The sequence below is a fragment of the Oncorhynchus masou genome, chromosome 12, assembly GCF_036934945.1.
Source record: "Oncorhynchus masou masou isolate Uvic2021 chromosome 12, UVic_Omas_1.1, whole genome shotgun sequence".
NCBI classification, from domain to species: domain Eukaryota; kingdom Metazoa; phylum Chordata; class Actinopteri; order Salmoniformes; family Salmonidae; genus Oncorhynchus; species Oncorhynchus masou.
In genome coordinates, this window is record NC_088223.1 from 36,611,939 (window position 1) to 36,628,366 (window position 16,428).

Genomic DNA, 16,428 nt, shown 5'->3' on the forward strand with positions numbered 1-16,428 from the left:
CTCTCTGACCATAACACACGAACAGCTAATCCAACTGTTGTATTGTCTTAGTCCGTGTAATGTAAGTTTCCAGTGGCCTCACCGGGCACAACACACTTGGGGAAAATCTTAGCCCACCCGCAGCCATCGGAGGTACGTATGTGGACAAATGTAAGGGCAGATTCACATGCCTGTCAGACTGGACCATCGGCAAGAAGGAGAGCTGGGCCGGATGGCAACAGTCCCCTTGTCTGCACCCATTTGGAAACATTCAGCACTCACTAACCCTCTTAGTGGAGGTAATAGCCAACAGGAATGCCACCTTCATGGATGGGTGCTTCAAAGACGCTGACCTGGCGGCGCAAGTGCTGACACCACCACATCAAGGTCTGTTTGGCACCGAACAGGCCTTCGCTGGACGCAGATGTCTAACTCCCTTCATAAACTTGGAGAGCAATGGGTGGCCATGGGTCCCTCCAGGCGATCGTCATAACATGCCAAAATTGTGGCCAAATAAACACTCAAATTGGATGACTCTCAGCCTGCATCAAGCAAGTGATTGTAAAGTATAAAACCTTTTGTATATCACACGACTCTGGGGCAACATTATGACTCCCACACCAGAATATGTCCCACGGCATTTGATATAATACGTTGGTCAAGGAAACCCTGGCGTTCTGTAACGTGCTCACCACATTGTCCGGAATGCCTAAACTTGCACATTTACTTCTCTCGGGCCAAGCCCAAAGCTGGAGGCAGCACGGATGCCACGGTATCCCCCAAGCCTGAGCGAGCAGGTCGGGTCTCAGTGGTAGTTGCCATGGGGTCCCAGAGAGGAGTGACAACAGGAGGCTGAACCTGGAGCAGCCGGTGGCCCTTCAAGCTGACCCTGTCTAGCGTAGCTATGATTAATGGAAATGTTGGGAACGCATAAAGTGTCGTTGCCGGCCAATCGTGAGCGAGGGCGTCCAAACCCAGAGGGCCTGACATGGAGAACCAGCTGGGACAGTGAGTGTTCTTCTGAAATGCAAACGGGTTCACCTGTGTTCTCCCGAACAGCTGTAGCACCACCTGAACATTTAGACTCCACTCCCCTTCCGCTGGGCCATTTCTCGAAAGCATGTCCGCTGCCCGCAGTGACACTTAGCGGGTCGGAGCCCACAGTAAGAGCTCCAGAGCCATTTCGTGGAGGTGCCGTGATCTCAGTCCCCCCTGTTGATTGATATAAGCCACTACCATGGTCTTGTCTGATCTGACCAAGGCATGCTTCCCCTCCATGCAGGGCAGGAACTGTTGGAGTGCCAGGTGAACTGCCCTGAGCTCCAGCACATTGATGTGCTCGCCACTCCACTGGGGGCTCCTGCGTCTGCTCGCTGCCATGCCTGTGAACACTGCCCCCCAACCCGCTAGCAAGGCATCGGTGCACACTAGCTCCCTGCGGTGGACTCTGTTTAGTGTCACACCCTCCAACGGAAAGGAGTGAGTACTATTTCAACAGAGTCCTCCCTTCCACATGCATTCATCACCGATGGCTGACAGTCTGTGTTGTCTAGTGTAGATGGTTAGAGTTTAACCATCTCTGGAGTGGCCTGAGGTGAAGGCCCAGAGAAGCCGACATGAGTAGGCCAAGTAACTTCTGGCACTCTGATATGGACATGGCTTGTACAAGCTGGAAACGGTCTAGGTAGGCATGTATCTTCCCCAATCTCGCCCGAGGGAGAAGTGCTCTCATAAGAGTTGAGTCGATCAACATCCCCAGGAAGATGATCATCTTTGAGGGTGTCAGGTTTCTCCTCTCCCTTTTTATGGTGAAGCCCAGGCCTTGAATGTGCTTTAAGATTATCCTTGTCTGTTGTGGCACGCTCCAGCCAGTCATCCAGGTAGTTCAGCACTAGAATTCCCTGGGACATGATAGGCGCTAGGATTGCATCCATGTACTTTGTGAACGTACGAGGCGCCAGTGATAGGCCTAACGGGAGGACTTTGAATTCGTAAGCCAATCCTTTAAAAGCAAACCAGATTTACTTCCAGTGATATTGATGAACAGGAACATGGAAGTACGCATCCTTCAGGTTGAGTGTGGTGAACCATTAGCCACTCAAGATTGCCTGCAACGCCTGTGCTGGCGTGAGCATTTTGAACTTGAGCTCCTTTAAACATTTGTTGAGGCCGCTTAGGTCCAGGATCTGCCGAAAGCTGACGTCCTTTTTCGGAATTGAAAGATGTGGAGTAAAACCCACTTAGCCGTACAAGCGGTTCTACCTTCCTGATTTGCGTCCTTGCTCGTGATCGAGGCTCCAGCCGGAGTGCCTCCTTCCTCAACCCATCTTCCGTAAAATGCCGGTTCCCATTTTCCTGCCCCTGTAGTCTCGGCTTTGGGAGGAGGGGAACCAAGACGTTGCTGGAGCATCCTCGAGACATCCTGCCCTGCCTTCCAGCTCCTCCAAGTGGCGGCAGTAGGGTGCACAGTTGCCAAGAACTCCTGCAAAGTCTCTGTCTTTGAGCAGTTTTGTAGTCTGCTGTATGATGTTGCCAATCCTTGGCCCAAAGGTGGAACCTGGCATGAAGGGGAACTCCAATAATGTTTTCTGAACTGGCAGTGGCTGTTTAGACTGTGCCAGCCAAAGGTGGTGGTGTAAAGTCACCACTGAAGCCAAATTCTTGCCGTTGGCATGTGTCAAGTCTGTCTGGAGCATAATGAGTAGCCTTGACACCTCTGTGGCCTCCTTAAGAAGCTTGTGACCACCCCCTGGGAGGCATAACATGATGAAGAGGGTGCTGAAAATGCTTTGCAGCCATTTATTGCTTACTCTTTCAGGTCCTGATTTGAGGCGATGCACCTTGCCAATGATTTCCTTGTCAGGGAAGATCATGGCAGCCACTATGTCATCTATCACAGGATAGTGTTCTAGCCCCAAGGAATCTGCATCCCTTAGGTTAGTCCACGACCAGGTCTGGTTGTCGAAACAGAAGCGCCCTCCAATCTTATTCCTGTATTTGCGGAGAGCAAAAGCGAACTTGGGGCAGATGGGAATAAGGAGCTGCTCAGATGGTGCTTCTTCCAGCTTGATATCAAGGGTGTTAGCCACTCTACCTAAAAGCTCCCATGTTTCTTCCTTCATCTCCGGAGGTGCCTCCATAACAGCGCTCCCAGCTACAGATGGCGCTGTGAACTGGGTCGATCCCTGATCTGCTTGGAACACTGAAGCACTGTCACCCAACTCGTCTCCAGGGTGGAGAGGTTTGTCGCCATCATCCCATCGTAAAGTGTCCACATCCTGCCGCAGACTTTGCACCTTGCGTTCAAGGCAGATCAACTCCTCAGCCGTACTGAGTTTGGTGGTGGTGGGGGGGCGGCCAATAGGGTGCTTCTGCGACTAAGCATTACCCCAGAAGGGGGGAATACGGTCATCAGATGGGGAGGACTGGACTGTACATCCCCTCCAGGCGCGCTAGGCGCATTCATTCTCCAAAGGCGGCTCAGACCAGTCTGCTATTGGGTTCACCATCTGCTCTCTATCTGCAGTTATTTAACCTCACTAGGGTACGTGGGACGCTTACGCTCCCATTTACGCAATAAATGTTTGTTTTGTTCGATAAAGTCCCTGTTTATATCCCAAAACCTCTGTTTTGTTCTGTAATCCACAGGCTTGACACAGTCACAACAGGCAGACGGAAAATCCAATTAGTATCCGTAAAGTTCGTAGAAACATTTCAAACTATGTTTATAATCAATCCTCAGGTTGTTTTTAGCCTAAATAAACGTTAATATTTCAACCGGACAATAACGTTGTCAATATAAAAGGTAAACCGTAAAGGTGTGCTCTTGGTCGCGCGCATGAAAAATCTCTGGGACACTGTAGGGTCCACTCATTCAGAGTGGTCTTACCCTCTCATTTTTTAGAACACAAGCCAGAAACATTTTCTAAAGACTGTTGACATCTAGTGGAAGCCATAGGAAGTGCAATTTAAGTCCTGGATACTGTATTTTGAGTCATGTCAATGGATACTGTAATGGCATTCAATAGAAAACTACAAAAATTACAAAAAAATACAAAAGAAATTATCAGGTTTTTGCCTGCCAAATCAGTTCTGTTATACTCACAGATATTATTTTAACAGTTCTGGAAACTTTAGTGTTTTCTATCCAAATCTACCTATTATATGCATATCCTAGCTTCTGGGCTTGAGTAGTAGGCAGTTTACTTTGGGCACGATTTTCATCCGGAAGTGAAAATAGTGCCCCCTACCCTAGTGAAGTTAAGCGAGTCCGTCACAGCACTACCCGGTACATGGGACTAATCTGAAATTCTTACTCGAATGTATCCTGCCGAGCAGAAGGATACTTTATTGGAGTGATCCAATATAGTGCTTCATAACCACATGCGGTAGTGCAGTTCTTAATTGGGATAATGTCTATTGATCGGAGAGTGGCCCAGTTAACCCGACTTTGACCTCTCCACTACCCCACAGCTGAACAAGCCTGTCACTGACTCAGTGCTGACGGAGCTGACAGAGACCCAGCCTTTCAGTAACATCTACTACGAGACCAGCGGAGAGCCTGTCACGGTAAGGGGACATCCCCCAAACTCTAGGTCGTGATCATTAGGTCACACCAGAAAACAAAAATAAATGTTTCTTGTTGTATTTAAGTCCAGGTAGTTACTCCATGTTTTAGTCTGTTGTCTGCCATTGGGTGCCTCATGAACACAACCCTGGACTCTCTCCTTGTTCACCTAGTGCTGCTGAAAGTCATTGATTTACTACCTGTAGGCTACTGTAAATTGAAATGTCCTTTACACCTGGCTGCTTTCTAGACTCTACAATCAGTCTCAATCTACTTTATCATCAGATCACTCACCCTTTTTAACTATATTATAACATTCTCTCTCCACGGTACCTCAACAGCTTGACTATTTAGAAAAAAATTGAACCTATTGTGAAACTATTGAGCAATGCATGGTCCAGGAGTAGATTTTGCATACCATATCACATCTTGAGAGTTGTTGTTGCTGGTTCAACCGAGGATCTGTTGATGTTACAGGATCTGGATGCGTGCGACGATGACGATGATAACACCGTTGGCGGTAGGGCTGCTAATGGCGGCGGCCCTGCTGTCCTGGAGGACTCGATACAGTATGCCGATGTCGACGACACGCTAAATGACGAAGCCCTGCCGCCGTACTCTGACGCGGACGATCACCATGTCGACGAGCCGCCGTCGACCGCTGTGGCCCGCGGAGAAAGCTTTGTGTCGGCAGCCATGTATGTTTAGCAGGTGACGTTTAGGTCTCCATAATGACACAACAACAACAACACCGTGCCTCTACTCGGTTACATTGAACAGCACAGAGTCCGAGCAAGGCTCTGGAAAGATCGGCACAACTCCAGCCTCCCGATGTGGTCAAATCCTAAATGCAGTGTTTCCTACTGTTGTGATTCGGGCAAGGTAATATCACTGGAAACATCATTCAAAAATATCACCCGAAACTGGTTGTTTGAAAGTTGCAATGTTACACCGTCCAGTAAGCATCCTCAGACCAAAATGCCATTTTATGGCAGTATGAACAAAATGAGGTTGTCACTGTTTTATAACATTGCAACATGACTCACGTTTTGGGTTCAGTCTAAATTGCAAGAGCTGGTAATACTGCATTATTAGGGTAACGAAATGTGACATCTTGGTTTACAGCAAAGCACACAATGCACACACAATTATCAATGCGCTGGTAATTCCCCCCCACAGGAAAGATTACTGCTTACATTCAAGTCAAATTAAGTTAAAATTATAAGGATTGTATTTTCAGAGTGTCAAAATACACGGCCTGTATTGGAGAATACTGCCATTAGTACCATTTTACGTAGATGAAGTGGTTAATATGCTCTCTAATATATGCTGTATATTTTACACATAGCAAAATATGTATTTTAATATTTTATATTTTAGTCTTATTCTAAAGCCTTTTATGTACTGAAACACAAATGTGCAAAACATCATTGATGAACAATTATGTGAGACCGTGTAATGTTGGTCAAAGATGTCAAGGTGAACCAAATTATCAATGAACACTGTAAATAATATTATATTGATGCTTAATATATTGCCGGTTAAATGTGTGCACATCAAAAATAACTAGTGTAGTTGGTTCCAGAGCCTCTATGTATAGGGGTGTCAGTTTCCGTGTGGAATTGAAAGAAAAAAAAATGTACATTTTACTTTAACGGGTATTGAAGTTGTCAGTCAGTGAATATAAAAACGGTTTTGTGGATTTTAGTCCTAATAACTCTGCATGGCATGATCGTGGCTCGTTTCAAAACAGTTGGCTCACTTTTCCCAAGGCTACTTGCAGACACCAGGCTTTATACTTTTTCAATGTTGTCGATGTCTTTGCAGTCCTCCATTGTATCGTCTACTTCAGGCACAACACATCGATGTAGAGCAGCGGGGTGGTTTAGGCCGTACAGAAGGCGCGCACAGCACGACTTGAGATCTCTTTTGGCTGATACATAAGTCAGTCAGCATACGACTACGTTCTTTCCACAGAGTGCTTACTGCAGGGTGCAATAAACAGAAAGTTGAGTCGAACTCTTGCTCAGTAATGGGAACAAATCATTGGTTCTGCGTGTTCCAAAGAGCTTGAGTCGCAAAATTCCACGACGGCGTTGATCTGTCAGTGTCACCTCGACAGACACCGAGAGAAGCAAGCCTGTACTAAGTACATTAACTTGTTAAATAAAAAGACACAAAGAAAAAGACAGAAACATGAACAAAAAGCACATGTACTAATTGTAGATATGTATGTAAATAAATAGATGCTATAGACACTAATGATTGATAGACAGATATAGAACAATAGATGGTTAAACGTATACGGACACATGGAGAAACTGCCGACCCCACTGTTCTATACTCCATCATAGTCAGTGCATTACTTAAATATGATAGTTTTTTTTGATGTGACAATCACTTTGAAAGCAACTGTCATGGGCTTTTGGTGGTGATTTTGGTCTCTATGGTTTCTTTTGAAGGGAATGTCTGCATGCTGCATGGAACTATGTGTAGCTCAACTTCTTCTCTGTGCAAAAAGAGTCACGCTGCCATTTTGAAAACATATGGCTGTGGGCGGCGGGCTCGCATATAAAGTGCTGCAGTATCAGACAATCACATCTGTATTTTATAGCCCTTACACAGGTCAGAGTTCAAAGGGAAATGAATTGTTCATTGTTTGGTTTTATAAACTGTGATTCCATTTATTTCATTTTTTTTGTGTATTTTATGTATTTCATATTGTCATCAAATATATTATACTGTTTTGTGTATTGCCTATAAAGAAAAAGACTCAAAATTGAAGATTGATATAGTGTTGATATAGTGAGCTTAAAAAAGACAATCATTGGGACCCCTGGGTTTGTTATTATCAAAGACCAATGAGTCAGCAGTCTGTTTAGTTTAGTTCTGTTGTTTTATGCTCAAGGCATCTGCTAACTACTTCTCGCTGCAGCAGGAGATGCTGTGTGTGTTTGCCAATAAATTAGCCTCCTCCCCAATAGGTTTGATGCCAAAAATACAAACCGTGAATGTTAGCGATAACACTCATCTGAATCCGGTCTTTTTCCTTCCCTGCTTGTTTTGGTTATCTCACATTCGTTGTTGCTTTTTTTTCATCACCAAGCCAGACGTGCCTTCGTTAATTTATTTTTAGCTTGTTCATTTACACATTTCTTTCTCTTAGAAAATAAAGACTAGATTAAAAAGAAACATGGGGTAACCTCTGATTGTGGAAAGCCAAACACTTGATATTGTGATTTATTATTTCTCTTTTCTTTCTTTCCCTTTAACTTATTTTTTTCTGATGCTTTTTGGGAAACGTGTTATATGTTTTACGGATCATTGTCTTGTTCAATAAAATGTAAACTAAAGGCCCTGAACTTCTCGCTGTATTCTCTTAAACTTATGAGTCACAATGACCTCCAGGCTTGAGCCCTTTAAGGCTCCTAAATGACCAACCAACATCAATCAATCAAATGTATTTATAAAGCCCTTCTTACATCAGCTGATGTCACAAAGTGCTGTAATTAAACCCAGCCTAAAACCCCAAACAGCAAGTAATGCAGGTGTAGAAGCACTGTGGCTTGGAAAAACTCCCTAGAAAAGCCAGAACCTAGGAAGAAACCAGGCTATGAGGGGTGGCCAGTCCTCTTCTGACTGTGCCGGGTGGAGATTATAATTTTTTAAATGTTTTAACCTTTATATAACCTTTCGGTTACTAGTCCAACACTCCAACCACTAGGCTACCCTGCCGCCCCATAATGGAACATGGCCAAGATGTTCAAATGTTCATAAATGACCAGCAGGGTCAAATAATAATAATCACAGTAGTTGTCGGGGGTGCAACAGGTCAGCACCTCAGGAGTGAATGTCAGTTGGCTTTTCATAGTCGATCATTCAGAGTATCTCTACCGCTCCTGCTGTCACTAGAGAGTTGAAAACAGCAGGTCTGAAACAGGAGCAGCAGCACAGCCAGGTGGACTGGGGACAGCAAGGAGTCATCAGGCCAGGTAGTTCTGAGGCATGGTCCTAGGGCTCAGGTCCTCCGAGAGCGAGAATGACCGAGAGAATTAGAGAGGAGCATACTTAAATTCACACAGGACACCGGATAAGACAGGAGAAATACTCCAGATATAACAGACTGACCCTAGCCCACTGACACAAACTACTGCAGGCTGAGACAGGAGGGGTCGGGAGACACTGTGGCCCTATCCGATGACACCCCCGGATAGGGCCAAACAGGCGGGATATAAACCCACCCACTTTGTCAAAGCACAGCCCCCACACCTCTGGAGGGATATCTTCAACCACCAACTTTAACATGTGCTATTGACAACATCACATCCTGTGGCACTATAATGTCCAGTGGTAACTCACACTGATTGCCCTTTGTTGCCCTGGACATGTATGTGCCTGTTACCATTCTATGTCCAGCACCCAAGTGATATAGCCTAGCCTGAGATCTATCACCACCCATTTGTTAACCCTCTGTCTTAATTCGTGATATACATCTAAAGCCTGCACATCTGACGAGATGCATTCAGAGTGCAGAGATTGCCCCATGTTAAGAGTAATTAGCCCAAGTAAAGGAAAATAACATGCTTGAATGGATTGTGATGGAAGATGATTAAATGTTACTAGCAGCAGCTACTCTTCCTGGGGTCCACACAAAACATGAAACAGAATGACATAATACAGAACATCATTAGACAAGAACAGCTCAAGGACATAACTACATACACTGGGCTTTTCCTGGTTAAATAAAGATTAAATAAATAAGAGGTAGGAAGTGAAAGAGGGACAGAAGGAGAATGGAAGATGGCGTCCTCTGCTGGTTCACACTTGGATCAGCACCACAGATAACATTTTGTAAGCTCCTTTCATCTTTAGCTCATTAATGAAACCACTCACGACTTTCAAAATTTGATTCCCTGTCTTGCCTAAATTACTCCTGGTTTTGACGAAGAGTTTAATTAGTCTGCTGACACCAGTTAATCAATGCTATCATGACTGAGGATACCACAGGAGATTGGTGGCACCTTAATTGGGGAGAACGGGCTTGTGGTAATGGCTGGAGCGGTATCAGTGGAATGGTATCAAACACGTGGTAGAGAAATGAACATTCAATTCTCTGGCAACAGCTCTGGTGGACATTCCTGTAGTCAGCATGTCAATTGCTCCCTCAAAACTTGAGACGTCTGCGGCATTGTTTTGTGTGAGACAACTGCACATGTTAGAGTGGCCTTTTATTGTCCACAGCACAAGTTGGACTAATCGTGCTGTTTAATCAGCTTGTTGATATGCCACACCTGTAAAGTGGATGGACTATCTTGGCAAAGGAGAAATGCTCCCTAACAGGCATGTAAACAAATTTGTGCCCAACATTTTAGAAAAATAAGCTTTTTGTGTCGTATGGGGACATTTCTGCAAACTTGTATTTTATCTCATGAAACATGCCAGCAACACTTCACATGTTGCATTTATATTTCTGTTCAATATATTTCTGCTTTCAGTAATCTGATGAAATGTGATCATTTTCAGCTAGTACAATGTCCAAAATATCAGCCCCCAGTGCACGATTCAAAGCGGCAGCCACTGTCACCGTTTATTTTACTCTCGCCATGGCAAATTACAGTATATCTGAGGGTTACGTGTGTAAACAGATCCTCTGGAGGCTCAAGCACAGACAAATCCAGGAGGATTTAGCCGGTAAAAGTGTTAGGCATCGCTAGGCATGCTGCTTGTGGAAATTGTTGTCATTTTTGAGCTGCTGAGGCAGGCATGCATACACGTGTTGAAACGCATAAACACATCAATCACAGTCATTCCTGCAGGGGGTGGTCGGGTAAACAAAGAACCAGTAACAAACTTCTACACGATGGCCTTTAAACAGATTAGTAAGCGTTAAAGGTGCAGTCTGGGATTAGTTTTTCAGCAAAACAGCAGCCCATCAGCCTTGTTTTGGTCGACAGGTGAGGGTTGAGGTTGGGGAAATGGAACCACTCCAACGCATCTGCAAATTCATAGACGGCCGCGGCAAGAACTGAGAGTCCATGACATCCTCATAATAATTGTAAACCTACTTTAAAGCTAGAAATGGTTTACAAAGGAAGTTTACAATGGAGTAAAACAACCTTACATGTTTGGGACTTGATAGAAGACAGCTGTGCTAAGCTCATGAGGCAGCGTAGCCTAGTGGTTCGAGTGTTGGACTAGTAACTGAAAGATTGCAGGATCGAATCCCTGAGCTGAAAAGGTACAAAATCTGTTGTTCTGCCCCCGAACAAGGCAGTTAACCCACTGTTCCTAGGCCATCATTGAAAATAAGGATTTCTCTTGCCTAGTAAAATAAAGATAAAAACAAAATGTTTTTAAAATGTACAAATTATATTTGGCAATCAAAGGGTAATTAATTAAAATAATGGATGACAGCTATACATACCACAGATTGTAGATTTGAATGAGAAGGGAACCAATAGGCAGCTAATGCTACATCATATCCCTTGTGGTGGAGATGAAGAAGAAAGTGTCTGACATCAAAGCACCACCAATTATGGTTAGAGCGCTTAGTGATGGAGATTAAATATATTCTCCCAAGTACTACCAGTGGATGTATCAGTAAGTAGGCCATGAGTCAAACAACGCCTCTTCCTTCTCTGATCCACAGGTCAACAAGTTGACAACAAAGTTGCCAACTACGATCAAACTTATTCCTGCAGATTAAAAATAAATAAATGCTTTGCTTTGGGCTTCAGCTTACTGCTATTCCAGATCATAGTTGTGCCTGGTCTTCCTTTTACCTTAACATCTGCCATCCATTAAACTTCACACATTATATATAAAATAATGCATTGATTTAGTAATTAGGGGATTAAAACACTGTCTGAAATGGTTTGTATGGTATGTTGAAGTGATATATGTGTCCAAAATGTTATTCATTTGATATTCTCACTGTCAATATTTTTCAGTCAAATCGCTCTTGTTTGCGACACCAAATAAACTCTTCGTTAGCATATTTGGGCATGACATTTAAAAAAATGCTCAACGGGAGACAATGATTGATCGTTTTTGGTATGGAAATTGCAATATTAGCTATTTGTGGCAGAGGTTAATTGAACTAAAACAAAGATTGCTGTCTTTCCTTGTCCATAGCTCTCAAGGTACGGAAAGTATTCAGACCCCTTGACTTTTTCCAATTTTTGTTACGTTACAGTCTTATTCTGAAATGTATTTCATAGAGGCAGAGAAAGAGAGAGAGAGACAGAGAGGCAGAGAAAGAGAGAGAGACAGAGAGGCAGAGAAAGAGAGAGAGGGGGCGAGAGACAGAGAATCTACACACAATACCCCTCATCAATCTACACACAATACCCCATAATGACAAAGCGATAACAGGCTTAAAAAAAATAAAAAACAGAAATACCTCATTTACATAAGTATTCAGACCCTTTGCTATGAGACTCGAAATTGAATTCAGGTGCATCCTGTTTCCATTGATCATCCTTGAGATGTTTCTACAACTTGATTGGAGTCCACCTGTAGTAAATTCAATTGATTGGACATGATTTGGAAAGGCACACCCCTGTCTATATAAGGTCCTACAGTTGACAGTGCATATCTGAGCAAAAACCAAGCCATGCGGTCAAAATAATTGTTCGTAGAGCTCCGAGGCAGGATTGTGTGGAGGCACAGATCTGGGGAAGGGTAACCAAAACATTTCTGCAGCATTGAAGGTCCCCAAGAACACAGTGGCCTCCATCATTCTTAAATGGAAGAAGTTTGGAACCACCAAAACACTTCCTTGGTCAGGGCCTTGATCTCGAGACTTCTTGGGTACAGAGATCCTTGATCGGGGAGGTGACCAAGAACCCAATGGTCACTCTAACAGAGCTCTAGAGTTCCTCTGTGGAGATGGGAGAACCTTCCAGAAGGACAACCATCTCAGGTCTGAATGCCAAGCGTCGCGTCTGGAGGAAACCTGGCACCATCCCTACGGTGAAGCATCGTGGTGGTGGCAGCATGCTGTGGGGATGTTGCAGAATGGGAGAAACTCCCCAAATACAGGTGTGCCAAGCTTGTAGCGTCCTACCCAGGAAGACTCGAGGCTGTAATCCCCAAAGGTGGTTCAACAAAGTACAGAGTAATGGTTCTGAATGCTTATGTAAATGTGATCCTTTTATACTTTTAATACATTTGCTAAAATTTCTAAAAAACTGTTTTTGCTTTGTCATTATTGGGTATTGTGTGTAGATTGACGAGGGGAATAAACAATTTAATCAATTTCAGAATAAGGCTGTAATGTAACAAAATGTGGAAAAAGTCAAGGGGTCTGAATACTTTCCAAATGCACCGTATACATAAGTACTTTTGCTGCACCATCCTTTTAATAAATACAACTTTTGAAGTTATTATTATTTTTTTTACAAACACATGTCATCTTATAATGACTTATACTGACCATTATACTGAATTCCAGATCAGAGGAGAAACGTGTTACCCAGACAGGCCACCAGAGGAAGCAGTTAAGTTGCAGTGATCAGCACAATGTTGGGCGCATGTAAACCGTTAACCATTAAGAGGGTGGTGACTGGTTCATCTTCATACCTCGTTCTGTAAATGAAAATGTCTGTATGGAAACAACCGAAGGTCATACAAGGCTGAAAAGCTTTTATTTCAAGACTGTCAAACACTCTTAAGAATCATTCTGGCGATTCACAGCGTACTGAGCTATGAGAGGTCCAGGGATCAAATCCAGATGAGCCCCCAAATAGTAGTTTCTTGCAGAAAAACAAATGTCTACAATGTGTTATTGCAGTATTGGTACACTGTGTTCTATGGGGAGTAGAGCTGAGACTGGCCCACCATCTCAAGGGATTAACTACTGGCATTAATTCCGAGTTACCTTGACATTTGTATATTGCTTGTGCAGTGGGAACTCAGGGGCTTCACTCGCCCTCTCTCTCTCTCTCTCTCTTTCTCTGCCTCTCTGTCTCTCTCTCTCTCTCTCGCTCTCTCTTTCTCTGCCTCTCTGTCTCTCTCTCTCTTGCTCTCTCTTTCTCTGCCTCTCTGTCTCGCTCTCTCTTTCTCTGCCTCTCGCTCTCTCTTTCTCTGCCTCTCTGTCTCGCTCTCTCTCTCTCGCTCTCTTTTTCTCTGCCTCTCTGTCTCGCTCTCTCTTTCTCTGCCTCTCTGCCTCTGTCTCTCTCTCTCTCTCTCTCTCTCTCTCTCTCGCCCCCTCTCTCTCTTTCTCTGCCTCTCTGTCTCTCTCTCTCTCTCTCTCTCTTTCTCTGCCTCTCTCTCTCTCTCTCTCTCGCTCTCTCTTTCTCTGCCTCTCTGTCTCTCTCTCTGTCTCTCTCTTGCTCTCTCTTTCTCTGTCTCTCTGTCGCTCTCTCTTGCTCTCTTTTTCTCTGCCTCTGTCTCGCTCTCTCTTTCTCTGCCTCTCTGCCTCTGCCTCTGTCTCTCTCTCTCTCTCTCGCCCCCTCTCTCTCTTTCTCTGCCTCTCTGTCTCTCTCTCTCTCTCTTTCTCTGCCTCTCTCTCTCGCTCTCTCTTTCTCTTTCTCTCTGTCTCTCTCTCTGTCTCTCTCTTGCTCTCTCTTTCTCTGTCTCTCTGTCTCTCTCTCTCGCTCTCTCTTTCTCTGCCTCTCTGTCTCGCTCTCTCTTTCTCTTTCTCTGCCTCTCTCTCTCTGTCTCTCTCTCTCTCTCTCTCTGTCTCTCGCCCCCTCTCTCTCTTTCTCTGCCTCTCTGTCTCTCTCTCTCTTTCTCTGCCTCTCTGTCTCTCTCTCTCTTTCTCTGCCTCTCTCTCTCTCTCTCTCTCTCTCTCTGTCTCTCGCCCCCTCTCTCTCTTTCTCTGCCTCTCTGTCTCTCTCTCTCTTTCTCTGCCTCTCTGTCTCTCTCTCTCTTTCTCTGCCTCTCTGTCTGTCTCTCCCAGATTTATGGAATTCTTTATGTGGTCTATTTCAAAGGGTATAGTCAATATTGGTGCAGCATTTCTACTTAAAATATCAAAGGGCACTTATTTTGTGGACCCAGTTGTACTAATTATGAGCAAATTAACACAACTGATACTTGATCAGTGCTAACTACTTGCTGAGCCCCTTGGGTCTCTCACCTAAATCAGCCATTTTAACTGCCTAACACAATCCCAGGATTCTCTCTCTCTCTCTCTCTCTCTCTCTCTCTCTCTCTCTTAATTGAACCAGGTGTCTGTCTCTCCCTCTCTTGCCCACCAGTTCCTCTTTCCATTAACTCCCTGGTGCCCAATGTGGGGCAGAAACGGCGATTGTGATCCCCAATGGACACAGCCCAGCAACAGGCTGGCCCATAACATCCAATCAGAGCGCTTGGTGGCTCTGACTCACCTCCAATGGGAGCGGTGGGCCTGATTTCAGCCTGTGAAGGTGAATGCTCAGAGATGTGATCGTTCACCTCCTCGTTGGTCCATCTAGCCGACTGAGCTGAGCTCGCCAGGGACTGGACCTCATGCCTTAACATCGCATTGAACGTACCAAATGACACTTCTCTGGTAAAATGCCACTCTTCTTTGAGTAACCTATTCTGTGGTGACAATATCCCACAAACCCACTTTCGACCTACATGCAAACCACTCCACCGAACTATTCTTCCACCAAACACTTCTTCCCGCTCCTCGCTCGTCTACATATCAGCTCTGCTGCTCATCAACCATTTTCTGTCATCCAGAATGACGTCCCTATTTCCCTCGGCTTCCATTTCCTTCCATTTTCAATTGTAAGGGTTTAAGCAATAGTTATGGAATGTTGCATCTAACATTCAGTCTACAGTAATAGTTTACAATCGTTGACAAGACACTTCTTTGTCACCCCATGGTAAATGGATGTGAGGAGACTATCTTCTTGTTCGTATCCGTGTGTGTGTTTCTGATGTGGTGGCTGCTGCCTGCAACTTTGCCAAGCTTTGTGTACCAGTGTTACTAACCCTGAATTCAGTGCCAGTAAACCCACGTCACGTGACCCTGCAAGACAGGGTGTGGTTGCCAAGCAACCTCCATCCCTCGCCCCTTCCCAGTACATGGACGGATGGATCCCGGTACATGGCGGGATTGAGTGATGGGGGTGGGGGTGAGACAGAGGTGTATTTATAGAAGCAATGGTAAAAGAGAGGGAATTACGTGTTGATGCTAAAAGGAAACTCACCATCTATCTCTTTTCTTTATCCCACTCACTCCGTTTCATTCATAGATTGGAGAAAGGAGAGAGGGGATGAGAAGGGAGGAAAGAGTGATGAGCACAGAAATCAGACAATAACAATGATCGTGTGAACATAACATTACCACAGAAATCCGACAATAACAATGATCGTGTGAACGTAACATTACCACAGAAATCCGACAATAACAATGATCGTGTGAACGTAACATTACCACAGAAATCAGACAATAACAATGAACGTGTGAACATAGCATTACCACAGAAATCAGACAATAACAATGAACGTGTGAACGTAACATTACCACAGAAATCCGATAATAACAATGATCGTGTAACATTACCACAGAAATCCGACAATAACAATGAACGTGTGAACGTAACATTACCACAGAAATGGCAAAGTAGCACAATTCTGAAAGGTATGGCAGAGGTGTTTTCTCATTAAAGGTCCTGTCATATAGTGTGATTTGCACCACGGCTCTTGGTTCCTCTACTGTTAAATTCATTCTGTGAGGGGAAACCATTTTAGATAGGGTTTTAAAATGAAGTGCCAGAGGGTACAAATGCGTATCCTGTTGTAATTAGAGCTTGTCTTATCTGGGATGGGAGTAATAGATTGATAGTGCGGCTCTGCAGGCTGAGCTGGGTTGTCAGGGTGATTGACTGGTGCTTGTCACCCATTTCTCGGCTTAAGCTAGATCCATCGAGCTACAGTGAAAC

At 44.5% G+C, this 16,428-nt stretch overlaps 1 protein-coding gene across 1 annotated transcript in view; it reads left to right on the forward strand.

Annotated features, from left to right (window-relative positions):
- Window positions 1-7,899, forward strand: part of LOC135549984 (poliovirus receptor-like) — a 77,018-nt gene extending 69,119 nt beyond the window's left edge. The window contains exons 9-10 of the mRNA XM_064980398.1: window positions 4,453-4,548; window positions 5,024-7,899. Of these exons, the coding sequence (XP_064836470.1) occupies window positions 4,453-4,548; window positions 5,024-5,254 (327 nt within the window). The 3' untranslated portion in view covers window positions 5,255-7,899. The remainder of the gene's footprint in view (window positions 1-4,452; window positions 4,549-5,023) is intronic.
- Window positions 7,900-16,428: the final 8,529 nt, after the last annotated feature.